This window comes from Sinohyriopsis cumingii, chromosome 1, assembly GCF_028554795.1.
Source record: "Sinohyriopsis cumingii isolate HCF-2022 chromosome 1, ASM2855479v2, whole genome shotgun sequence".
NCBI classification, from domain to species: domain Eukaryota; kingdom Metazoa; phylum Mollusca; class Bivalvia; order Unionida; family Unionidae; genus Sinohyriopsis; species Sinohyriopsis cumingii.
The window spans coordinates 968,766-996,141 of NC_142961.1; the positions used below are offsets into that span (position 1 = coordinate 968,766).

At 35.1% G+C, this 27,376-nt stretch overlaps 1 protein-coding gene across 1 annotated transcript in view; it reads left to right on the top strand.

Moving 5' to 3' along the window:
• LOC149806308 (laminin subunit alpha-2-like) overlaps positions 1-27,376 on the top strand; it is a 339,640-nt gene that overhangs the window by 172,009 nt on the left and 140,255 nt on the right. The window contains exons 32-40 of the mRNA XM_089951256.1: positions 5,569-5,652; positions 12,018-12,208; positions 14,141-14,286; positions 17,744-17,836; positions 18,591-18,702; positions 19,840-19,996; positions 22,423-22,618; positions 24,688-24,804; positions 25,641-25,798. Of these exons, the coding sequence (XP_089807382.1) occupies positions 5,569-5,652; positions 12,018-12,208; positions 14,141-14,286; positions 17,744-17,836; positions 18,591-18,702; positions 19,840-19,996; positions 22,423-22,618; positions 24,688-24,804; positions 25,641-25,798 (1,254 nt within the window). The remainder of the gene's footprint in view (positions 1-5,568; positions 5,653-12,017; positions 12,209-14,140; positions 14,287-17,743; positions 17,837-18,590; positions 18,703-19,839; positions 19,997-22,422; positions 22,619-24,687; positions 24,805-25,640; positions 25,799-27,376) is intronic.

Below are 27,376 nucleotides of genomic sequence, written 5' to 3' on the forward strand. Positions count from 1 at the left end.
TTTTCATGAAAAAGAATTAATTATAGATTTAACCAAATTTGGCATGTAGTTATATTGTGACATGGAGACCTGTTCAATGATTTTCAATCTATGTTATGATGTTCAAGGTCAAAGGACTTGAAAAGGATTTTGCACTGAACATACAGTTGTCTTGTGAATATGTTAACTCAGGTAAGAAAACATTTTAGTTGCCAGATTTGGTGTGCTGTGTGTCACATGAATCTTTAAATATGCTGCAGTTAGAATAAACGAACAGAAGAAACAGTCTTATCTTGAATTTCTGGAGATTCTTTGCAGCTAATAGTGTCGGTCCTTTTGATGGACTCTTGTTTTAATTACAGATATATGCATACTTTTCACTATAGAATTTATACTATTTATTGTAAATATTGGTTTTGTTCCTTCATTTGAGTTGAGTCTTTTTGTTAAATCATCAAGTGCAGAATTTAAGTCGCAGTAAAATCTGACATGGATTGCCCATACACTATTTTAGGCCTGATGTCAGTAGTCTCCTCCATGTTCTATATGAAATCAAATTTGTATTGAGGGTACTTTACTGCAATGCCAGTCAGAATAAAACTATAGTCAATACTCACTGTTACTAAGTTTGATTAGCACATTGGCCTGTAGTCATTACTCACTGTTACTAAGTCTGATTGGCACATTGGCCTGTAGGCATTACTCACTGTTACTAAGTCTGATTGGCACATTGGCCTGTAGTCATTACTCACTGTTACTAAGTCTGATTGGCACATTGGCCTGTAGTCATTACTCACTGTTACTAAGTCTGATTGGCACATTGGCCTGTAGGCATTACTCACTGTTACTAAGTCTGATTGGCACATTGGCCTGTAGGCATTACTCACTGTTACTAAGTCTGATTGGCACATTGGGCTGTAGTCATTACTCACTGTTACTAAGTCTGATTGGCACATTGGCCTGTAGTCCTTACTCACTGTTACTAAGTCTGATTGGCACATTGGCCTGTAGTCATTACTCACTGTTACTAAGTCTGATTGGCACATTGGGCTGTAGTCATTACTCACTGTTACTAAGTCTGATTGGCACATTGGCCTGTAGCCATTACTCACTGTTACTAAGTCTGATTGGCACATTGGCCTGTAGCCATTACTCACTGTTACTAAGTCTGATTGGCACATTGGCCTGTAGTCATTACTCACTGTTACTAAGTCTGATTGGCACATTGGCCTGTAGGCATTACTCACTGTTACTAAGTCTGATTGGCACATTGGCCTGTAGGCATTACTCACTGTTACTAAGTCTGATTGGCACATTGGGCTGTAGTCATTACTCACTGTTACTAAGTCTGATTGGCACATTGGCCTGTAGTCCTTACTCACTGTTACTAAGTCTGATTGGCACATTGGCCTGTAGTCATTACTCACTGTTACTAAGTCTGATTGGCACATTGGGCTGTAGTCATTACTCACTGTTACTAAGTCTGATTGGCACATTGGCCTGTAGTCATTACTCACTGTTACTAAGTCTGATTGGCACATTGGCCTGTAGCCATTACTCACTGTTACTAAGTCTGATTGGCACATTGGCCTGTAGTCATTACTCACTGTTACTAAGTCTGATTGGCACATTGGCCTGTAGTCATTACTCACTGTTACTAAGTCTGATTGGCACATTGGCCTGTAGTCATTACTCACTGTTACTAAGTCTGATTGGCACATTGGCCTGTAGTCATTACTCACTGTTACTAAGTCTGATTGGCACATTGGCCTGTAGTCATTACTCACTGTTACTAAGTCTGATTAGCACATTGGCCTGTAGTCATTACTCACTGTTACTAAGTCTGATTGTCACATTGGCCTGTAGTCCTTACTCACTGTTACTAAGTGATTGGCACATTGGCCTGTAGTCATTACTCACTGTTACTAAGTCTGATTGGCACATTGGCCTGTAGCCATTACTCACTGTTACTAAGTCTGATTGGCACATTGGCCTGTAGCCATTACTCACTGTTACTAAGTCTGATTGGAACATTGGCCTGTAGTCATTACTCACTGTTACTAAGTCTGATTGGCACATTGGCCTGTAGCCATTACTCACTGTTACTAAGTCTGATTGGCACATTGGCCTGTAGTCATTACTCACTGTTACTAAGTCTGATTGTCACATTGGCCTGTAGTCATTACTCACTGTTACTAAGTCTGATTGGCACATTGGCCTGTAGTCATTACTCACTGTTACTAAGTCTGATTGTCACATTGGCCTGTAGTCATTACTCACTGTTACTAAGTCTGATTGGCACATTGGCCTGTAGTCATTACTCACTGTTACTAAGTTTGATTGGCACATTGGCCTGTAGTCATTACTCACTGTTACTAAGTCTGATTGGCACATTGGCCTGTAGGCATTACTCACTGTTACTAAGTCTGATTGGCACATTGGGCTGTAGTCATTACTCACTGTTACTAAGTCTGATTGTCACATTGGCCTGTAGTCCTTACTCACTAAGTCTGATTGGCACATTGACCTGTAGTCATTACTCACTGTTACTAAGTCTGATTGGCACATTGGGCTGTAGTCATTACTCACTGTTACTAAGTCTGATTGGCACATTGGCCTGTAGTCATTACTCACTGTTACTAAGTCTGATTGGCACATTGGCCTGTAGTCATTACTCACTGTTACTAAGTCTGATTGGCACATTGGCCTGTAGTCCTTACTCACTGTTACTAAGTCTGATTGGCACATTGGCCTGTAGTCATTACTCACTGTTACTAAGTCTGATTGGCACATTGGGCTGTAGTCATTACTCACTGTTACTAAGTCTGATTGTCACATTGGCCTGTAGTCCTTACTCACTAAGTCTGATTGGAACATTGGCCTGTAGTCATTACTCACTGTTACTAAGTCTGATTGGCACATTGGCCTGTAGCCATTACTCACTGTTACTAAGTCTGATTGGCACATTGGCCTGTAGTCATTACTCACTGTTACTAAGTCTGATTGGCACATTGGCCTGTAGTCATTACTCACTGTTACTAAGTCTGATTGGCACATTGGCCTGTAGTCATTACTCACTGTTACTAAGTCTGATTGGCACATTGGCCTGTAGTCATTACTCACTGTTACTAAGTCTGATTGGCACATTGGGCTGTAGCCATTACTCACTGTTACTAAGTCTGATTGGCACATTGGGCTGTAGTCATTACTCACTGTTACTAAGTCTGATTGGCACATTGGGCTGTAGCCATTACTCACTGTTACTAAGTCTGATTGGCACATTGGGCTGTAGTCATTACTCACTGTTACTAAGTCTGATTGGCACATTGGCCTGTAGTCATTACTCACTGTTACTAAGTCTGATTGGCACATTGGGCTGTAGCCATTACTCACTGTTACTAAGTCTGATTGTCACATTGGGCTGTAGTCATTACTCACTATTATTAAGTCTGATTGGCACATTGGACTGTAGTTATTACTAACTGTTACTAAATTTGATTGGCACATTGGGCTGCGAACCCAGAGTGGCCGAGTGGTCTAAAGCGCTCCCCATTACGGATCACTGCCATCTAACCTGTTTCTGAATGGGTTCGAGTCTCAGATTTTGCCAATGTGGGTATGTGAGAAAGCATGCCAGTAGCTTCTCGTGGGTCAGTGGTTCTTTCGGGAGGTTTTCCTGGGTTCTTCCACCATTAATACTGGCCACTATGAATAGCCTATTATGTGCTGAAAAATGGTGTTAAACCCTAGAACAACTACAACTACCACGTTGGGCTGTAGTCATTACTCACTGTTACTAATTCTGATTGGCACATTGGGCTGTAGTCATTACTCACTGTTACTATATCTAATTGTCACATTGGGCTGTAGTCATTACTCACTGTTACTAAGTCTGTTTGGCACATTGGGGTGTGTGTGTGTGATTTGGATTTTTAACGTAGCTTCAACAATTTTTCAGTTAAATCACTATGATGTCTGCAGTGTGACAGTTTATAATAGTGTATAGCACCGGGGCATCATGCAGCAGACATGTAGCATGATGTCCTACCCAGTCACATTATCCTGATACCAGGCTGACCAGTCCTAACACTAACCTCTTAATGCTGAGCACCAAGCGAGGCAGCTGTTAGTACCATTTTTGTAAGTCTTTGGTATGACGTTACCAGGATCAAACTCACAACCTCCTACATCCGAGGTAGATACTCTAACCACTAGGCCACCAATTGGCACATTGGGATCTAGTCATTACTCACTGTTACTAAGTCTGATTGGCACATTATAACAAGAATTATGCCATAGTTTAAATCTTGTAATAATGAAGTTTTACAAATGCATGACTGTTTAAAATACAGGCTACCTAGAAAACCCAAAATGGCTGATTCCCAGCGTGGTTCATCTTCAGATGAGGATTTTGTTCCTCAAATGCTGACTGATGATGGTGATGACAATAATGATTTCTAAGGTTATGAAGTATATCTGATTATTGGAGCTGGAAAATGTTAATGGAGATACAACTGATTCAAGCTGGCTTAGCTAGCTATGTATATGCCCCTTTAGACAGCAGACTTGGAAAGGATGCACATGTAAGATACATCATGCTTACAATCAACTGATTATGCTTATGCAATTAGAGGTGACATATTTGAAAGATTTTGATTTTAATAGAGCTCTAACAAACTGGAGCAGGAAAAAAAAAGAGATGGATATTGAACTATGCCCATAACCTCCTCACCAACCTTTTTTCAACATTCCCTTATTTTGATGACACGGTGGGAACTCTCATTTAGAGAGAGTCCTGGCAGAATTTCTGATGTTGTGCAACTGTTGTTGTTTATAATGTACCATTAAATAGAAAATAGTAGACATGAAGCAGTGTAGCCAGTCAAACTAAACCATCAGTCTCTGTCACTCAAAGGCTTAACAACATCACATGTAAACAATTTAACAACTAGGAACATGACATTATTGGAGATGTGTGATTTTTTTCACCCATTGTTCTTATTCTCTTTTGAATGAGACATCAGTAATTTGTTTGCAGAAAATTAGTCTATATTGAACAGTGTCTGTACCTATTCTAATTATTTAGAAAACTTGTACAGAATCTCGCTTTATTTAATATCTTGATACTCAAAGCATTTAGATTTTTGAACATTGACCAATTAGATGCTTTGTGAAATGCAGTTAGTTAGATCTTGTTCTAACTGGTCAGAGAGACCCTTCCCATGATTCATTTCTACCCTTTCCATGATTCACTTCTACCCTTCCATGATTCACTTCGACATTGAAAAATTACAAAAACTATATCATGAGCTTTTTCAGTGTCTATTTTTCTTGGTTGTCTAATGATAGATGATACAGTAGAACCTGTCTTGAAAGACCACCCCTTCTGCCAAAAAATAATGGTCCAAAAAATAATGGTCTCTCAAGACAGGTGGTCTTTTAAAACAGGTCATAACACTATATAATCAGTAAATCTGTGCATGGAGATCCTGATTTCTCAGAACATGTGGTATCTCAGGACAAGTTTCACTGTAATTTTGATATTTTGTTTCACCAGGTAAGATTCATAATGAATTTATAATTTTCCAGTTTTAGCCCAACTTGTGAGAGGACATTGTCTGGTCTGACATGTACACAGTGCAAGAAGGGTTATGAAGGAGACAGATGCGAATAGTAAGTCTGTCAGTATTTTCAGTGTGTAATTAACTGTATGAAGGAGACAGGTGAGAATAGTATGTCTGTCAGTATGTACAATGTGTAACAAACTGTACACAGGAGACAGGTGAGAATAGTAAGTCTGTCAGTATGTACAATGTGTAATTAACTGTATGAAGGAGACATGAATAGTAAGTCTATCGGTATGTACAATGTGTAACTAATTGTATGAAGGAGACAGGTGTGAATATTAAGTCTGTCAGTATGTACAATGTGCAACTAACTGTACAAAGGAGACAGGTGAGAATAGTATGTCTGTCAGTATGTACAATGTGTAACTAACTGTTCGAAGGAGACAGGTGAGAATAGTAAGTCTGTCAGTATGTACAATGTGTAATTAACTGTTTGAAGGAGACGGGTGAGAATAGTATGTCTGTCAGTATGTACAATGTGTAACTAACTGTATGAAGGAGACAGGTGAGAATAGTAAGTCTGTCCATATGTACAATGTGTAACTAACTGTACAAAGGAGACCAGTGTGAATATTAGGTCTGTATGAAGGAGACAGATGTGAATATTAAGTCTGTATGAAGGAGACAGATGTGAATAGTAAGTCTGTCAGTATGTACAATGTGTAACTAACCTTATGAAGGAGACAGGTGTGAATATTAAGTCTGTCAGTATGTACAATGTGTAACTAACCTTATGAAGGAGACAGGTGTGAATATTAAGTCTGTCAGTATGTACAGTGTGTAACTAACCTTATGAAGGAGACAGGTGTGAATATTAAGTCTGTCAGTATGTACAATGTGTAACTAACCTTATGAAGGAGACAGGTGTGAATATTAAGTCTGTCAGTATGTACAATGTGTAACTAACCTTATGAAGGAGACAGGTGTGAATATTAAGTCTGTCAGTATGTACAATGTGTAACTAACCTTATGAAGGAGACAGGTGAGAATATTAAGTCTGTCAGTATGTACAATGTGTAATTAACCTTATGAAGGAGACATGTGTGAATATTAAGTCTGTCAGTATGTACAATGTGTAATTAACCTTATTAAGGAGACAGGTGTGAATATTAAGTCTGTCAGTATGTACAATGTGTAATTAACCTTATGAAGGAGACATATGAGAATATTACGTCTGTCAGTATGTACAATGTGTAACTAACCTTATGAAGGAGACAGGTGTGAATATTAAGTCTGTCAGTATGTACAGTGTGTAACTAACCTTATGAAGGAGACAGGTGTGAATATTAAGTCTGTCAGTATGTACAATGTGTAATTAACCTTATTAAGGAGACAGGTGTGAATATTAAGTCTGTCAGTATGTACAATGTGTAACTAACCTTTTGAAGGAGACATGTGAGAATATTAAGTCTGTCAGTATGTACAATGTGTAACTAACCTTTTGAAGGAGACAGGTGTGAATATTAAGTCTGTCAGTATGTACAATGTGTAACTAACCTTATGAAGGAGACAGATGTGAATATTAAGTCTGTCAGTATGTACAATGTGTAATTAACCTTATGAAGGAGACATGTGAGAATATTACGTCTGTCAGTATGTACAATGTGTAACTAACCTTATGAAGGAGACAGGTGTGAATATTAAGTCTGTCAGTATGTACAGTGTGTAACTAACCTTATGAAGGAGACAGGTGTGAATATTAAGTCTGTCAGTATGTACAATGTGTAATTAACCTTATGAAGGAGACATGTGAGAATATTAAGTCTGTCAGTATGTACAATGTGTAACTAACCTTTTGAAGGAGACAGGTGTGAATATTAAGTCTGTCAGTATGTACAGTGTGTAACTAACCTTATGAAGGAGACAGGTGTGAATATTAAGTCTGTCAGTATGTACAATGTGTAACTAACCTTTTGAAGGAGACAGGTGTGAATATTAAGTCTGTCAGTATGTACAATGTGTAATTAACCTTATGAAGGAGACAGGTGAGAATATTAAGTCTGTCAGTATGTACAATGTGTAACTAACCTTTTGAAGGAGACAGGTGTGAATATTAAGTCTGTCAGTATGTACAGTGTGTAACTAACCTTATGAAGGAGACAGGTGTGAATATTAAGTCTGTCAGTATGTACAATGTGTAATTAACCTTATGAAGGAGACATGTGAGAATATTACGTCTGTCAGTATGTACAATGTGTAGTTAACCTTATTAAGGAGACAGGTGTGAATATTAAGTCTGTCAGTATGTACAATGTGTAATTAACCTTATGAAGGAGACATGTGAGAATATTAAGTCTGTCAGTATGTACAATGAGTAATTAACCTTATTAAGGAGACAGGTGTGAATATTAAGTCTGTCAGTATGTACAATGTGTAATTAACCTTATGAAGGAGACATGTGAGAATATTAAGTCTGTCAGTATGTACAATGAGTAATTAACCTTATTAAGGAGACAGGTGTGAATATTAAGTCTGTCAGTATGTACAGTGTGTAACTAACCTTATGAAGGAGACATGTGAGAATATTAAGTCTGTCAGTATGTACAATGTGTAATTAACCTTATGAAGGAGACAGGTGTGAATATTAAGTCTGTCAGTATGTACAATGTGTAATTAACCTTATGAAGGAGACATGTGAGAATATTAAGTCTGTCAGTATGTACAATGTGTAATTAACCTTATTAAGGAGACAGGTGTGAATATTAAGTCTGTCAGTATGTACAATGTGTAATTAACCTTATTAAGGAGACAGGTGTGAATATTAAGTCTGTCAGTATGTACAATGTGTAATTAACCTTATGAAGGAGACATGTGAGAATATTAAGTCTGTCAGTATGTACAATGAGTAATTAACCTTATTAAGGAGACAGGTGTGAATATTAAGTCTGTCAGTATGTACAATGTGTAATTAACCTTATGAAGGAGACATGTGAGAATATTACGTCTGTCAGTATGTACAATGTGTAATTAACCTTATTAAGGAGACATGTGAGAATATTAAGTCTGTCAGTATGTACAATGTGTAACTAACCTTATGAAGGAGACAGGTGTGAATATTAAGTCTGTCAGTATGTACAATGTGTAATTAACCTTATTAAGGAGACAGGTGTGAATATTAAGTCTGTCAGTATGTACAATGTGTAACTAACTGTTTGAAGGAGACAGGTGTGAATATTAAATCTGCCAGTATCTACAATGTGTAACTAACTGTATGAAGGAGGCAGGTGTGAATATTAAGTTTGTCAGTATGTACAATGTGTAATTAACCTTATGAAGGAGACAGGTGTGAATATTAAGTCTGTCTGTATGTACAATGTGTAACTAACCTTATAAAGGAGACAGGTGAGAATAGTAAGTCTGTCAGTATGTACAGTGTGTAACTAACTGTATGAAGGAGACATGAATAGTAAGTCTATCGGTATGTACAATGTGTAACTAACTGTATGAAGGAGACAGGTGTGAATATTAAGTCTGTCAGTATGTACAATGTGTAGTTAACTGTGAGTAGGGTATATCCGAGTTCTATGATATTTATTCTCTGTAGGATTATATACTGAGACCAGTTCTATGATATTTATTCTCTGTAGGATTATATATTTAGACCAGTTCTATGATATTTATTCTCTGTAGGATTATATATTTAGACGAGTTCTATGATATTTATTCTCTGTAGGATTATATATTTAGACGAGTTCTATGATATTTATTCTCTGTAGGATTATATATTTAGACCAGTTCTATGATATTTATTCTCTGTAGGATTATATATTTAGACCAGTTCTATGATATTTATTCTCTGTAGGATTTTATATTTAGACCAGTTCTATGATATTTATTCTCTGTAGGGTTATATATTTAGACTAGTTCTATGATATTTATTCTCTGTAGGATTTAGACCAGTATGTACAGTGTGTAATTAACAGTGAGACCAGTATGTACAGTGTGTAATTAACAGTGAGACCAGTATGTACAGTGTGTAATTAACCATGGGACCAGTATGTACAGTGTGTAATTGACTGTGAGACCAGTATGTACAGTGTGTAATTAACAGTGAGACCAGTTTGGATCCTCATCTGCTGATGTATTAATGGAATGGCTGATCTTTATCACTCAGTTTCCATTTGTGTGCATGTTCGAAAAGGGTTAAATATAGTACTCAGATCTTATAATTCCTGATGGAATGCAGATTATGTAACAATTTTAGACCATGTATGTTTAGGATTTTATCATTTTTGCCATTATCTTTCATTTTTCATACTTCTTATAAAGTTTTAAGGGGCCTCAGCTGGCTGAGGGCCCATGGTTTCCACTGTTACTGATCACTGACATCTCACCTTTGTCTTTGTGGGCATGTGAGAAAGTTTGTTGGTAGCTTTCTTTAGTTTGATGGTTATCACTTCGGCTTGCCTAGGTTCTTCCTCTGCCAAATATGTTGGCTGCCACGATGGCCTGTCATGTGCTGAAAAATGGCATTAAACCCACAAAAACCACAAACCTCAAAGTTTTAATGTCTTTACCGTTTATCTTTTTTCTTATACCTCATGTTTGCATTTATTTGAAAGGTTCATCATACTATAGTTTTTTGTGTGCAAGTCTTTAGCAATACATTTTTATAACTTTCCTTTTAACTGGCATCATATTGCTAGGATTTATATAACTTAACTTTTAACTGGCATCATACAGCTAGGATTTTATAACTGACCTTTTAACTGGCATCATATAGCTAGGATTTTATAACTGACCTTTTAACTGGCATCATATAGCTAGGATTTTATAACTGACCTTTTAACTGGCATCATATAGCTAGGATTTTATAACTGACCTTTTAACTGGCATCATATAGCTAGGATTTTATAACTGACCTTTTAACTGGCATCATATAGCTAGGACTGTGCTGACATGCCATTAAACACTATACATACTTGATCCAAAAACATCCATCTTAAGTTTTAGTGATTTTTGTTTTCTTTTGTGTTGAAAAAGTCCTGAATGTTTATAGGTGGAAGAAGAACTTACACTCTATGGGCATATAACCAAACATTTCCAGCACTGTTGTTATAATTGGGGCCCTGAGTTGCCAAGTGGTCTAAAGTGCACACCATTACACCTTTGTCTGCATGGGTTTGCGTCTCGGGTTCGGCATATGTGGGTATATGAGAAAGCATGCCAGTAGCTTCTCGTGGGTCGGTGGTTCTTTCCAGGGTTTTCCTGTGTTCTTCCTCCACCATTTATACTGGCTGCCATGTATAGCCTACCTTGTGCTGAAAAATGGCATTAAACCCTACAACGACAACAACAAATGTTGTTATAATTATATCTCCTTAGTCCAACTGTTCTGGATAATAATTTGTTCGATAAAATGATGCAATTGAGACAGTTCAATGGAACTGACTTAGTCATACAGTTGAGTCAGACTAGTGAAATTAACAGGTACTTGTATAAGGAGGAGCCCAGAGTGGCCAAGTGGTCTAAAGCACTCACCATTCTGGATCACTGCCATCTCACCTGTGTCTGCACGGGCTCAAGTCTCAGGCGCGGCTAATGTAGGTACATGTATATGAGAAAGCTTGCCATTAGCTTCTCACGGGTTGGTAGTTCTTCCTGGGGATTTCCAGGGTTCTTCCTCCACCAGTTATACTGGCGGCCATATAGGGCCTGTCTTGTGCTGAAAAATGGTGTTAAACCCCACAACAATAACAACAGCAACTCATATAAGGTGATTATAGAGAGGATATTTGCTTGAAATGAATGAATAATGGATATAGTTTATTGAGTGGGTGAAAAATACAGTATTTTCAGAGTGGCAAAACCAAAAGTGAAAATACTATTTCACTCATAAGATGAAATATACCCATTATTCACTTCAAACAAGTAAATTTTCTTTACATTTATTCACAGACTTATTGGCTAGCAATATGTATAACAGATTGAAGTAGCAGATTTGTACTATAGTTTGGCAATATCATGAACAGTTAACAGTTTACGTTCTGTTGCATTTTGTGTTTTTTTGCACAGAAAGTATGCAGGAACATATTTGTCCTTTCTGACTCAATGCAAAATAGAACATTTAAAAAATGGCAGGAAAAAACATATGCACATTACTGTATTGTAAATGGTTCATCTATATGCAAGGCAAACATTACTTACCACTAGACCATGCAAGCATCTAAAAATATCTAAAATTTATTTCCAGTGAAATATCATGATTATTTCTCTTGGAAAATCTAGTATGTCATGGTCATTATTTAAAATAAAACCTTGTGTGATGCATATTGCATAGTAATAAAGATTGATACCAAAAACAATTATTGAGTTGAGTAGGAGGCCAGAATATCCTGATTTTATTTCCTTGTTTAGGTGCATGATATTTAATTTTAACACAGTCATTCAGTTATTTGTTTTGTGTCACAGTTGTGCCCCAGGATACTTTGGAAATCCCCTAGTGGTGGGAGGAAACTGTAAACCATGCAACTGTAATAAAGAGGGGTCACTGGACACAAGCTGTGATCTGTTTGGGCAGTGTGTATGTCTCCCAGGCATCAGTGGAAGGAGATGTGACTACTGTCAGCTACGACATGCTGTAGAGGCAGGACGATGTATCTGTAAGCAGACACACACACACGCACGCACACACACAGATATCATAAACGTGAAAGGCATATTGTCTAAGGCATAGGATGTCATAAAGGTGAAAGGCATATGATATCATAAAGGTGAAAGGCATATGATGTCGTAAAGGTGAAAGGCATATTGTCTAAGGCATATGGTGTCATAAAGGTGAAAGGCATATTGTCTAAGTATATTTTCTAAGACATGATACAATAAAGGAGAAAGGCATATGATGTCAGAAATATAGACGGTTTATGATATCATACAATGGAAAGGTCTAAGACAGCCAGTATAGTTCATTCTAGTTACCATATATGCTCCCTTATAAGTCAACCCCCATTTCTTAAAGCTACAAAAAGCCAATTACTCTTTGACCCTGCTATATATCAGAGTGTATTTTGCAAGTAAGATCCATCTGATGGGGTGACTTGTCATCAGTGAATCAGAGTCGTACTTTGGAGAATTAAATAAGCCCAACTGGATAGAGGGATGGATGGTATGGATACTGGTATAAAGATAATTAATAATGATCTGATTAACAATAACCCATAATATGTTAATTCCATGCATCTTAGTTAAAAATAGCTTCACACTATCCTGTAATTGTCACTGTCTGATGTCTTCTGTTACAAAGAACAAGTGTTCTTCCTCATTGTTTGATAAAATTCTGAAATCCTCTATCATTGTCTACTCATTGTAAATTGTCATGGTCTAGTTGTCATAACTATTATTTGATTCTGTTTTCTCTACTTCACTGTTGATTGTGCATGCTTATGTAGAGACTGAGCTTGGTCTCCCTAATTGACACTTTGATTGTACCATCTGTGAAATCTATTAGAGGATGCAACACATGTCAAGTGTGCTGCAAGATCACAGGGGATTCAAATAACCACTCTCTGTTACTTGGCACTGAGCAAGTATCAAATTCACAGCTTGATTAAAGGTTTGTCATCCCAGTGAAAATAAAGTGATTGCTACAAGCTAAAAAAGATTAAGATCAAAGATTCATGGGAGGATGTAGAACTCTGCTGGGCACTGAACAAGTACATGTACTAAATTTGCATTTCCATCAAAAGGATTATCAACTTTAAAGCCGGTGGATGCTGCCTTTACAAGCCAAGGGTCACTTGCACTGGCAGAAAACTTGGTAAACATCACTTGGGAATATAAAATCTAACTTTCTGAAAAGAAGAAAACAACTTAAATCAATACATTTACTGTATCAAACACAGTGTTTATACAGCAAAAGACAAAATATTCATACAAATACAGACTTGTTAGGACTTGCATGAAAATCAAAGCAATATACTTGCTTGTAAACACCCACAGTTAACAACATTGATGGACACTTCACTTTGCAGTGGATATTATTTAATTTACCCATAATATTTTTCAAATTATTAAAATCCAAATCACTGTAAATACATGTATTGTGATGTGAATACTGTCATGAAACAGATAAGCACAGTGCATACCATATACACAATTCTGAATGGGAATAGTGACATAAAATGTTTGAATTCAGTTTATTGGTGTACTGTAAACATATAGAGTTTCAAACAATACCCCTAGATTTATAAATTTGTTGTAATGTCAGGCTTATTAGATTACCCCTATGCTGACTGAATGCTATTTTCAGTTCAAAAAGGTTGACTTATAAATGAGTATATACTGTATGTCGTTTTGTCATTATTGTTATATCAGGATGTTATGAACTGGGTTTTATATTACTGCTTATTTCTTATAAAGTTTATGAAATTGTAAAGAATAAAAATTGTATTATACTGCCAAGGCATACAAAAACAAAATTGATTCCTAAATATAATAACATATTAAAATAAAATTGATTCCTAAATATAATCAAATATTTACATGCATGTCAGATTCTTTATTTATATTATCATGATATCTTTCCTTCTGTCCAGCATGTGATGAGGGCTGTACCGGTTTCCTGATGAAAGACCTGGATGAGCTGGAGAACATGACAGCAAGGTTTGACTTCTCCAATGTCAACCTCACACTTCCAATTGGTCGACTGAGGCAGATTCAGAATGAGACAGCACAGATCAGGGTAAGACAAAGCACAGATCAGGGTAAGACAAGTGGAAACTATTGAATATCGACCTAAATAAATGCCCAAGATTAATCATAAGTTTTTGTAAAATCAAACTTAATAAAATGGACAAAAATAAGATAATGTTTTTCTTCTAGGGTCAGTGATTTCTCCTGGATTTTTACACAGGGAGGGTATTCTACCCTCCGCATCCTTGAAATGAGGGAGTCTTTGTAAGTGGGGCAGTTTTTATATGGGAGCAGTATATGAATAGTACTCATAGTATGTTTTAACAAATGTATGTGTAATGAATAATTGTTAATAAAGATAAAACATGTTTTATTTGATCTTCATTATGGGCACAGCAGTAGGTGTGTGTTATGAAAATGGTACTATGTCATATACATCAGGGGCACCTGCCTATTTATGTGGGGGAAGGCAAACATGTAGTGGTCAGCTTTTAAGCATTACAGATGTTGGCCAGATATGTTTAGAGGTGAAATCCAGGGAGTGTTGAAGCCCATACTATAGCATATATACTCGTATTTCAGTCAAGCCAAACTGCAAACAACAGAGATCATGATCTGCAGTAACATAATGCACCTGCAAATCTGGGTCTATTTTGTTCTACTAAGTCGTCCTATCAAACTGCACAGACAAAGATCTGCTGTCATATTACTGAGGCTGATTTTGGAAGTTAACTGCTTGCTTACATGGATTGAGCTTTCCTAACATTAATGAATGTTACAGATTTTCTTATGCTCATGGCAAACTATGTGCAATTTTTGTGTACTTATTCAGTTTTAGGGGGGGTTATATCAATTCAGATGGAGTCCTGCAATCACAAGTCCTGGAGAAAACATATCAGGTTTATATTTCATATCTTGTCTTTACACATAGGAAGATTCTTTCTGTCACCCACCAGATGCATTATTTTTTTGGCTCACCTGTCTGTAGAAAATGGAAAGTCAGTGGACAGTTAAACCATATCGCTGTAACATTAAATGCATTTATGACATTAGGTGATTTACGCAATGGATCACATTCCGTAATGTATATGATCATGTTTTACAGCATGAAACACCAGTCTTAAATATCTCTAGCCTATCTCACACATCCTTATCCTGACTCTTTGACTGTTTTGACCATCTATTGTGAGCATTGCAAACACAAAATGGCAAAATCTTTTAGATTTTCATCACTTCTTTAAAGTTCTTTTACAGTAATCAAGATAGATATTAATTGCAAGACATTTACCTACTCAAGCGAGCAGTGGTTGACTTTAAAGTGGATCACAAACAGGTCACTTCACACTGAACGACCTTTACACTTGTACAGTTTCTTGAGTGAAAATTTGAATTGAGAAAGCCATTGTTGTCACTGTTAATTTTTAAAAATTCTTAATATTATTACTGAGGGGTAAATCGGTTGTAAGTGTTAATTGTTTAAAATTATTATTATTATAATTATTGAGGTGTAAATCAGTTGTCAGTCTTAATTGTTTAAAATACTTATTATTACTGAGGGGTAAATCAGTTGTCAGTCTTAATTCTTTAAAATTCTTATTACTGAGGGGTAAATCAGTTGTCAGTCTTAATTCTTTAAAATACTTATTACTGAGAGGTGAATCAGTTGTCAGTCTTACTTGTTTAAAATTCTTGTTATTATTATTATTGAGGGGTAAATCCGTTGCCAGTCTTAATTCTTTAAAATACTTATTATTACTGAGGGGTAAATCAGTTGTCAGCCTTAATTCTTTAAATTTCTTATTCCTATTACTGAGGGGTAAATCAGTTTTCAGTCTTAATTCATTAAAATTTTTATTACTGAGGGGTAAATCAGTTGTTAGTGTTAATTGTTTAAAATTCTTATTATTACTGTGGGGTAAATCAGTTGTCAGTGTAAATTCTTTAAATTTCTTTTTACTGAGGGGTAAATCAGTTGTCAGTGTAAATTCTTTAAATTTCTTTTTACTGAGGGGTAAATCAGTTGTCAGTGTAAATTCTTTAAATTTCTTTTTACTGAGGGGTAAATCAGTTGTTAGTGTTAATTGTTTAAAATTCTTATTATTACTGAGGGGTAAATCAGTTGTCAGTGTAAATTCTTTAAATTTCTTTTTACTGAGGGGTAAATCAGTTGTTAGTGTTAATTGTTTAAAATTCTTATTATTACTGAGGGGTAAATCAGTTGTCAGTGTAAATTCTTTAAATTTCTTTTTACTGAGGGGTAAATCAGTTGTTAGTGTTAATTGTTTAAAATTCTTATTATTACTGAGGGGTAAATCAGTTGTCAGTGTTAATTCTTTAAATTTCTTTTTACTGAGGGGTAAATCAGTTGTCAGTGTTAATTCTTAAAAATTCTTATTATTACTAGTTGGTAAATCAGTTTTAAGTGTTAATTCTTTAAAATTTTTATTATTACTGATTGGTAAATCAGTTTTAATTGTTAATTGTTTAATATTATTATTATTATTATTACTCAGGGGTAAATCAGTTGTTTAATATTATTATTATTATTATTACTCAGGGGTAAATCAGTTGTCAGTGTTAATTCTTTAAAATTCTTATTATTACTAATTGGTAAATCAATTTTAAGTGTTAATTCTTAAAAATTCTTATTATTATTACTGTGGGGTAAATCAGTTTTCAGTCTTAATTCTTTACAATTCCTATTATTGCTGAGGGGTAAATCAGTTGTCAGTCTTAATTTTTTAAAATTCCTATTATTACTGAGGGGTAAATCAGTTGTCAGTCTTAATTCTTTACAATTCCTATTATTACTGAGGGGTAAATCAGTTTTCAGTCTTAATTCTTTTCAGTTCCTATTATTGCTGAGGGGTAAATCAGTTGTCAGTCTTAATTTTTTAAAATTCCTATTATTACTGAGGGGTAAATCAGTTGTCAGTCTTAATTCTTTAAAATTCTTACTATTACTGAGGGTTAAATAAGTTCTAGATTAAAGTTGAACTGCGGAATATTTCAACAATTTTCATCTGTTTTGATTAATCCTATGAATAAATGTGGACTTTATTTTTTGTCCACTTGACATTTCACATGTCCATTGGACGTTTCTGACCCGTGGGTGAAATTTCCTACACCACACCAATGTATATGAAGATTTTCTATTAATCTAGCAACGGAAAAAATGTTGCAGGTGGTACAGCTGTTAAAGCCATGGTTCTGAAATTTTAGATTAATAAATAACTTGACAGTTATATAGTGGAGATTACATACAATATGAAATAGAGTTGTCTCTCTTTTCTCCATATCTGTTTCATAATAATCACCGTTAATATATAACAATATAAAAATGACTGTACTATGCAATATTTTAGTGGCAACAGCTATCCAGTATTAATATTACTAACAAAAAAAGTTTCATGAAGTGATTATTTGCACATAATCTTATTTAGCTGGCTTCATTAATTTCACAGATAATGAAAACTCAAGGAAGATCATTTTCTCTTCATTTATAGGTAATACTGGAGCAGAACAAGTTGACAGAGATAAGTGATGTGCAGAAACAAATACAGGATGTGGCCAATGAATCCATTCGAGTTCTTGACTGGGTATGATCATTCTACAAGAAATTGTGTAAATATTATCAATGCATTCATGTGCAAAAGAAACTCATGCAAAACAATCTGGTATTTTACCTACATGTGATTAAGTTCAGCCAGTGTGGGTATGTGAGAAAGCTTGCTAGTAGCTTCTCGTGGGTCGTTAGTTCTTTCTGGTGTTTTCCTGGGTTCTTCCTCCACCATTAATACTGGCCGCCATGTATAGCCTATCGTGTGCTGAAAAATGGCGTTAAACCCCACAGCAACAACAACAACAACAACAATATGTGATTAAGTCTTACATTGTGTACTAACAAATGGTGATATCAGCAAACTTCATCAGATCCATCATTAAGCCTGATGCAAATATTGTTTTATATCTTTACATTCACTATAAGCTTGGGTCTAAATCCAGTCTTTTTAGAAATACCTCAGTGAAAGGGAAGACAGGAAACAAGTCTATAACGAATACCATCTTTTCTCACTTATAAGTTCAGTAAAGCTGCCAACAACAAAAATCCTGATTTGCCTTAACATACTGCACCTGCAGATCAGTGTCTATCTTGTTTGCTTTACTGATTACTCCTAACAAATTGCACAGACCCAGATCTGCCAGCACACTATGCAGTGGCACATCTAGGTCTGTGCAGTTTGCAGTTGGACTCAACTTACAAGCAAGTGTATAAGGTATTAATGCTATTAGCTCAGAACAAGAGTAGTCAAAGATAACAGTAAAAATTTCAGTGTTTTATTTGTACTGCAGTCTGAAAAAACAAAGGCCTCCAGTGCTGATGTAAGAAAGAATTCCTCGGACCTTCTACAGAGTGCTGTGAATGTCGAGGACAGAATCAATGGGCTACAGAAAGATGTACGCGGTATGGCAATATCATCATCATCTGAATGCAATTTTAGTCCTATAGTTTAAGTGTTTGAATGTATCTCAATACTAGTGGTGTGGAAAAATGGGAACCAGTCTAGAAATGGAGCATATATGGGTATGGATGGCCAGGATTGGTTGATAATGAAATTTAGATTTTAGTAAAAAGAATCTTTAGAAAGCTTACCCTAGTTGTGAATGAAAAAAATAGAATCATTTTTTTTGTTGATGGAATTTCAGTCCTTTAACAGACTTGAATTTGGAATACTCATTACTGAAATTAGCACCTGACTCTTTGCTGTGGACTTAAAAGCATGTGTTTCAAATCCAAGTAGATCCAGAAAATGCCACTGGTCATATGGGTTTTTCTGTACAGAACTGTCATCTAGGATATGTTCATACAGATAAATATGTTTTATCATGAGGACTCAGACATTTAAAGTCATTGAATTTTTAATATCATGGTGTTTGCATAGGTTTACTATGGGAACTGAATTAGTACCATGCATCCTCTAGATTTGTCAAGTAAAACATAATGTCATTTATGTTAAACAGAGTTGCTTTATATTCATTTAATTCTAGGAAACTTGTTGAATATATCAAATGTTGTTCTCCTTTTTTTCCTAATTCTTTCAATCTCTTGATTTTTACTCCAGTTGAAGATACAGGGTGCAGATCACTAATTATTTTTCTGTGAACATTGGTGTCAATGCTTGAGAAAATAAAAGAATTTTGTGTACTTAAGTTCCCAAAATCTTTGAGAACGAGGACCCCTTCAAAAAAGTTCACAGACCCCAACATGATAATATATGTACTTTTAGGCTGCGTAAATTGAGAGAAGGGAGATAATTACACAAAACTATTATCAACTTGCTAACCTTTGTAAATGAATTCACGGTTTATTCATCAGAGTAACAAATACATACAGCAGTAGTACAAGACATTATTTGTTTGGTAAACGATAACTTGGGAGAACTATTCGTTTGGGTAGATAAGTAATTTAGCTTTACTTCTGTCAGTAATGCAAATACTTAACATAAGTTTTTAAAACTCAGTTTCCTTTATTCTCATCATAGCTAATTTTGTGAAGATAAGTGTGTAATTTTTTATATATCATATTTCTTCTTATGTACAGACATGCTGATAGCCCTGGAGAAGACAGTGGAGAGTGTCTATTTCAACAGAAGCGGCCTTAACACAACTGCTGCCTTTGAGCAGGCAAAGCGGATTCTGGCTGAAATTCAAGCCAGAAACTTCTCAAATGCCAAAAATATGGCTGAATTTGAGAAAGAGTAATATATTCTACTTAGATCTTTTTCTTTTGATAACCAGTGTAATGAAAATGATATTTATTCACTCTTTGTACACATTTGTCTTGAATCACCATTCATACTGTATATATCTGCTTATCAGAAAGTCCATCTACAAACTGCTCAGACCCAGGTCTGCGGTCCCATAATGCACTGACAAATCTGGTTCCATGTAGTTTGTTAGCATTAATTAGTAGAACAAACAGCATAGACCCTGATCTACAGATGTATTATGCTATGGCAAATCAGGATCTTTGTTGTTTGCAGTTTGACTTGACATGTAAGCAAGTTTATACAGTACCTAAAAATTGTACGGTTTTAATCTTGGTATGAGTTCCTAAACTGCAACTATTCTGTTGTTGTCAGAAAATATTTGTTGCAATGATATTACAGTTGTATTGTATGGGAGGTAAATCAGTTTACTTGGCTAGTGTACACTATAATCAGTTGAAAGTGATGATAGTAAAAGGATTTGACTTCACTGCATAATTGTGGATTTTTTTGCCAGTATTATTTTATGTTGTGGCCTTATCTGTCCATCCATCCATCATCTGCTGGGTCCAATCAGATAGTGTGTTGTACACCATCAGCTAGATTCATGCCTCAAGATTAAGGTTGCAGCAAGGGAATATGTAATTCTGCAACTTGTAACCTTGGTTGGAGTAGAACTTTTGAACTTCAGGAATGTTTTTAGTGAAAACTGCATGCCATGGTTACACTCCCTGCCGCATGGTCACAGCAAGGGAATATGTAAATCAGTGACAACTGTCCAGGTACAGGTATAACTTTTGAACCAGTTTTGATATTTTAATGAAATTTTAGCCTTTTATATATCTTAGCAGTGTTTCACATATTCACTGACTTACCTCCGGTCTCAAGGTCAAGGTTAAAAAAAAAGGTAATGTAAGTCACTGGCCTGTTCCCTTATCCAGGCTTTCACCTGTTTAACCCCGACAGATATTTTGATGAAACATTACTCAAAATAAGCTATGTCATACAAACATCAATTCCCTGGCACCAAAAGATCAAGGTCATTGATAGCAATAAGGTCACAAAAGTGGTATAACATGTGCCATTTTGTATTTGTTTTATATTCCCTCTTCAGATATAGACAATAGATTGGTACATATAAAACAAGAAAACTCATTTAACTTAATATATTTTTCATTTCAGGCATTGCCATAAGCCCCTTATTTGAGGGACAATTTGTAGTCATTTTAACCTGTCATCAGTTTGTCTTAACTAGAAGATTCAAACTATGCTTACTGCATTAGGAGAAAATGTATTGATTTACCTTAGAAAGAAGCATCTCTTTATTTACCTTTGATTATTGATTTACCTTTGATTATTTATTTACCTTTGATTATTGATTTACCTTATTTATTTACCTTTGGTTATTTATTTACCTTTGATTATTGATTTACCTTTGATTATTTATTTACCTTTGATTATTGATTTACCTTTGATTATTCATTTATCTTTGATTATTGATTTACCTTTGATTATTGATTTACCTTTGATCTTTTATTTACCTTTGATTATTGATTTACCTCTGATTATTGATTTACCTTAGAAAGAAGCATTTCTTTTCATGTTAATATGTGACTGTATTGCAGTAGAATTTGTAAAAATGGCCAAAGTATAAATACGATGGGGTTACCTGTAAAAATGGCCAAGGTATAAATACGATGGAGTTACCTGTAAAAATGGCCAAGGTATAAATACAATGGGGTTACCTGTAAAAATGGTCAAGGTATAAATACGATGGGGTTACCTGTAAAAATGGCCAAGGTATAAATACGATGGAGTTACCTGAGAAAATGGCCAAGGTATAAATATGATGGGGTTACCTGTAAAAATGGCCAAGGTATAAATATGATGGGGTTACCTGTAAAAATGGCCAAGGTATAAATATGATGGGGTTACCTGTAAAAATGGCCAAGGTATAAATATGATGGGGTTACCTGTAAAAATGGCCAAGGTATAAATATGATGGGGTTACCTGTAAAAATGGCTAAGGTATAAATATGATGGGATTACCTCGGATGTCATAGCAAATTCAGCACCTCAGTTACTTATTGGTTAGCATGCTGGACTTGTAAGTGAAAGGATGTTGGTTTGAATCTAACCATCTGACCACCCCAGTTCAGCAGCCATGGTTTGTCCTTGGGCAAAGCACTCTAGGGCAAAGCACTCTACTCCAACTACCTTGACCATCGATCAATGGATTCTGGTCCCATCTAAACTCTGAACCTTTTTCCATTCTAAGACACATTTGTTATTACCATTGGGACTAAGTTCTCGTCTTACAATAAGAATATGTACAAGATAAGGAAAAATGGTTTTGAAATTTTAAAACTGATTATTTTTATGATGTTGATATTATGATGACAGTTTTTACATAACAGAGTTGCAGGAATTTTGCTGGCAGGAATTCGGAACATGAGTTTACTGATGACAAATACAAGTGGGGTGGAGAGGAAACTGCAGGATGTTGAAGAGGCATTGATGGACTTATGGAAAAAATCCAATGACAGTGAGGCTGTATCGGAAGAAACAAGACAGAAGTTTGATAGCATTCATGAAAAAATAAATATGTTGAAGGTATACTGTATGTTACATGTATAAAATACTATTTAATTAGACATTTTTGGTACTGTTATACTCTATGTGTTACATGTAAAAAATACTATTTGATTAGACATTTTTGGTACTGGTATACTGTAAGTTACATGTAAAAAATACTGTTTAATTAGACATTTTTGGTACTGGTGTACTGTATGTTACATATAAAAAGTACTATTTAATTTGACATTTTTGGTACTGGTATACTGTGGGTTACATGTAAAAAATGCTATTTAATTAGACATTTTTGGGACTGGTATACTGTATATTACTTGTATAAGATACTATTTAATTAGACATTTTTGGTACATATTTGGCAGAGTAAGATAAAAGATGGTAATGATCAGAAATTAGTTGATAAAGAAGTAAATTTGGTTTTAGCTCTCTTAGTCATCACCAGAAGTGCTTATGCAGTTTCATGTCCAACATCTGACCATCTGTCTTTTATCATGAGTTTGTTATTGACTATTGGCAGGATTGCTATTAAACTTTGTGCACACATTCATCCTAATATGTAATTGTTCCTAAATGAAAATGGTGATCCTTGGACATCTAGTATATCCACCACAGTGGCCATGTTGAAAATCTTAGCATTTATTTTTAACTGAAAGACTACTTGCAATGTCTCATTGGTCCTACTTGAAATTGGTGCCCATCTAATGATGATGGTGGCCATATTGAAAATGTTATTGCTCTGTTACATATCAGGATTCTCTAAAAGACATTTGATGATGTGTTGATAGTGGCCTTGATCTGATGGCCAGCTTGAAAATCCTATTATTACTACTTTTCCCAAACAGATAATCAGATGAAGATATGCTTTTGACTTAAAGACTTCTTAAGAATATTTATTTGGTCCTAAATGAAAATGGGAAGCTGTGGCCAAAAAATAAATATCAAATACTTTTAAAAAAAACTTGATAGTATCATTTAAATGCACCAGGTTGGTAACTTTGTCAATGAAGTTCACATTAAGAGAATGCACATGCAGTATTTTACTTAGTTAACTGACTTGGTTGAATATAGCATAAAGGGCAGAAGAAATGGAATGGACAGAATTGTCATCAAGGTTGGTCTGGTCTGGTTTTCAAACTCCTCCACAAATAATTAAAAGGTAGAAGAAATGGAATTATTGTGGACAGTACAGTAGCAGTCCCATTGAGTGACTCTTTGTTTGGTGTTGTAACGATGCAGTTAGGGTAATGTGCCATTGCCAGGAACAAACAGGTAATGATTGTTACCTTAGGGAGGTTGTTATTTTTTTATATAAAACCATACTTTATAATAAATCATAAACTTGTGATTTGATGCATTGAATGAATTATTAGATATAAAAAATTACAATGTTGCATGCTTTACACAGGTCATTGAAGAAAGCTTTCATGTGATATATAAAGCACATGCATACAAGTTCTAAGTGAAATGGGAAATAATTATTATGGTTTGTATTATAATTGGGCTATTGAAAGTGTACCACACATTTAAATATATCTTGCCTAATTTAAGTTATGCTCATTTTTCTACACAGTTTGCTTATCACCCATCCTTTTAAAATTATATCACAATGGATTTGGCTTATTTAAACATTTAGACAAATTGACATTGCAGAATGTTTGACACATTTATTGTTCAATGTTTAAAAAAAGATAAACATTTTTTTAAGTGCAGCTGTGTATCATAGAAGGTTCATCGTCGGAGAGTATTTTGTAAGACATCTACAGTATATGCACAAGCAGTCTTTAATTGTTGGTATTTAATGTACTGGGGCCCAGACTGGCTGAGTGGTCTAAAGCGCTCTCCAAAACGGATCACTGCCATCTCACCTCTGTCTGAGTGGGTTCGAGTCTCGGATTCGGCTAATGTGGGTATGTGAGAAAGCTTGCCAGTAGCTTCTCGTGGGTCGGTGGTTCTTTCTGGTGTTTTCTCGGGTTCTTCCTCCACCATTAATACTGGCTGCCATGTATAGCATATCTTGTGCTGAAAAATGGCATTAAACCCTAAAACAACAACAACATTTAATGTACTAATTGATTTTTGTCTCCCCACAGGAAAAAGTCATGAACATAAAGGAGAAGAGAAGGACTATGAGAGACATGCTTCAGGAAGGAAATTCTTCGTTGGTTGCAGCAAAGGCAGAGATAGAGAAAAGCAATGATAATATTAAGGTTAGTGACACTAAATAACTTGGATGATTATGTATCAAGAGTAGTTCCACTGTATCAGTCGTTCTTATATCATCTATGTTAATTTACATTGATAACAGGTGTTCAGATAAGAGTATTACCAGTAACAAGTCTTACCTGTAACAAGTCTTACATGTAATAAGTCTTACCTATAATAAGTCTTACCTGTAACAAACTACAAGATACAGAGGTGACATTTTGCTTGATGTTTTTCATATCAGCTGTTGTGATATATCAAATGTTTAGTGGGCTTTATGATTCAAAGTGAAAATCACACATGAGGTAAGTATTTAACATACAGGTGTGTAGAAAATGATGTTTAAACATGATTTTCTGATTTGTGCATTTATGACAGCTATTAACTTTGGTCTTATCTTTAATTTTAATGACATTGATATCATGTGTTCAAACAAGAGTATTATTTGTAAAAAAGTTTTGAATTTTCATTCTTAGTATTAATTTAATTTCTTGTACTTGGATTTAACTTGGTGATTTGCAGACTTTTTGTTTCTTATCTTGATACCTGATATAGTGGAACATTCTCCTGCTTAAATTACTCTTTTGAAAAATTAACAACTGGACCTGAAAATCATAGAACTTTTGAGCTTGAGTTTGAGCCTGTGATTTTGTTTCAACCAGTCACAAATGACGTTACTTCTGAAACATTATTCCTATTAGCTAATAGTGAGAACTTGATCTTGGACTCTGAGTTTTTAATGTCCAGACTAATTTCTATAGCCAGAATTTTTCAATCATATGTTTGTGTTTCATATTTATGTAGGCATAGAGCCATTGAATCTGTATTGTTTATTTCACAGGTCAATGAGAGAGACTTAAGCAGACTAGATGCTGCTATTGATGTTATGCAGAATAAAGTGGATGACATGGGAATGAAATTGTACAGGGCTAGAGAACTTGCCCAAAGGGCCATTGAGCATGCCAAGAATCTAACTAATTATGCCAAAGAACTAGAGGAGTATGTTGACTTTTTTCCTTTCTGTATTGTTATATTTCTAATATGCTAGAAATGACAATTGTGGGTGGGCCAAATTGATGCATTTCTTATACTATAGCATTGATTGTACTATAGAATATATTCTTATATCATTGTAGGTGGGATCCAGTGTGTGATGTTTGTAATATGAAAACTTACTTAATAAATGATATCATTTGCCATTGTAATTTTTGTAATGGATGATATCATTGATCCATTTTATCTGCAGTAATAGATAATGTCATTGGATCATCTTATTTTATGAAATAAGTGATGTCATTAGACCATTGTATGTTCTGTAATAAATGATATCATTGGACCATTGTATTTTCTTAGCAGTGACATGCTGTGAAGTAATGTACAGTTTCTTCTTCAAATACGTTACCCAGTCATACCTAGGGAAAACAACTACTACTTCGCAAATCCAACCCTTTCACACTAAAACATTTTAGGTGGCGCTATACAGTTTCGCATTTTGCATAGGGTTAGGATTTTAAAGAAAAAGAATGTCCCCGGCTTTCCTCACTGGTTATACTGGCTATTTAAAAAAGACCTTGTATATCTTAGGTATAATGCAAAGAACCTTTAATTCCCTTTATTTTGGTGTATGATTGATGGGTGTACTATGGGTTATAGAGTATACAGCTTGGCCTTACTTCAAATGTGCACCTTTCAAAAAAGTGCTAGCTCTACTTGGTCATTTTCACTTCCTGAACTTCAGAGGTCAATTGTATAAAAAAGAGCCGATAACTTTTTTTACATTTTATATATTTGGTAATTCATTCATTGCACTTTCAGAAGCTGGTATTGTCTAGTCTGGCAAAATTCATTTGCCCTATTTTAATAGCTGCTATGTATAGTGTACTTTAGACTAATTCAGACTGATTTTTTAACACAAGGGAGTAGTCATTTTAGTTAGCAGTGTGCTTAAATCATGTAAAATTTCCAAAAGTACAATATCCAAAAGAAATATCATCCACATTACATTAATGTAGTATAGAGGTATGCAAACATTCTCTCCACTGTGCATGTTTTAAATGCGAACTACTTCACCTTACATACGTCACTCTCTCAAAAGTACATATTATCTGGTGAGCGCCACCATAAAGAAGATGTAGGTATTAATTTTTTATGATTTAATTATGTTTATATGGCTGAAACATTTAAGTCGCAAGCATCAAAACAATCCTTATGAATAATTCTCCTGCCTTTTTCCCCACAGAACAGTATTTATGAGTGTCAGAGTCTCTAACAAGTCCAGCCTACCCCCCCCCCCATGATAAAAGTGAGCTATTTTACGAATGCACATTACATTTTGTAAACATAGCAGCCAATGTTATGCTGAATGACAGGAACATGAAACTAGCCAGAATTATTTCTGAGATATCAACAATGAATTTTACAATTAGAAAAGGGAGGTAACTCATCAGCTTCATAAAGGTCAAAGGTCAAAGTGTAAAATATTTGCCTATTGTTTAATATGGAAGAAGAGAATTCACTTTCTCTTCATTTATTTTTTATTTCATTGCAAATAAATGAAAAGAAACATTTTCACCATAT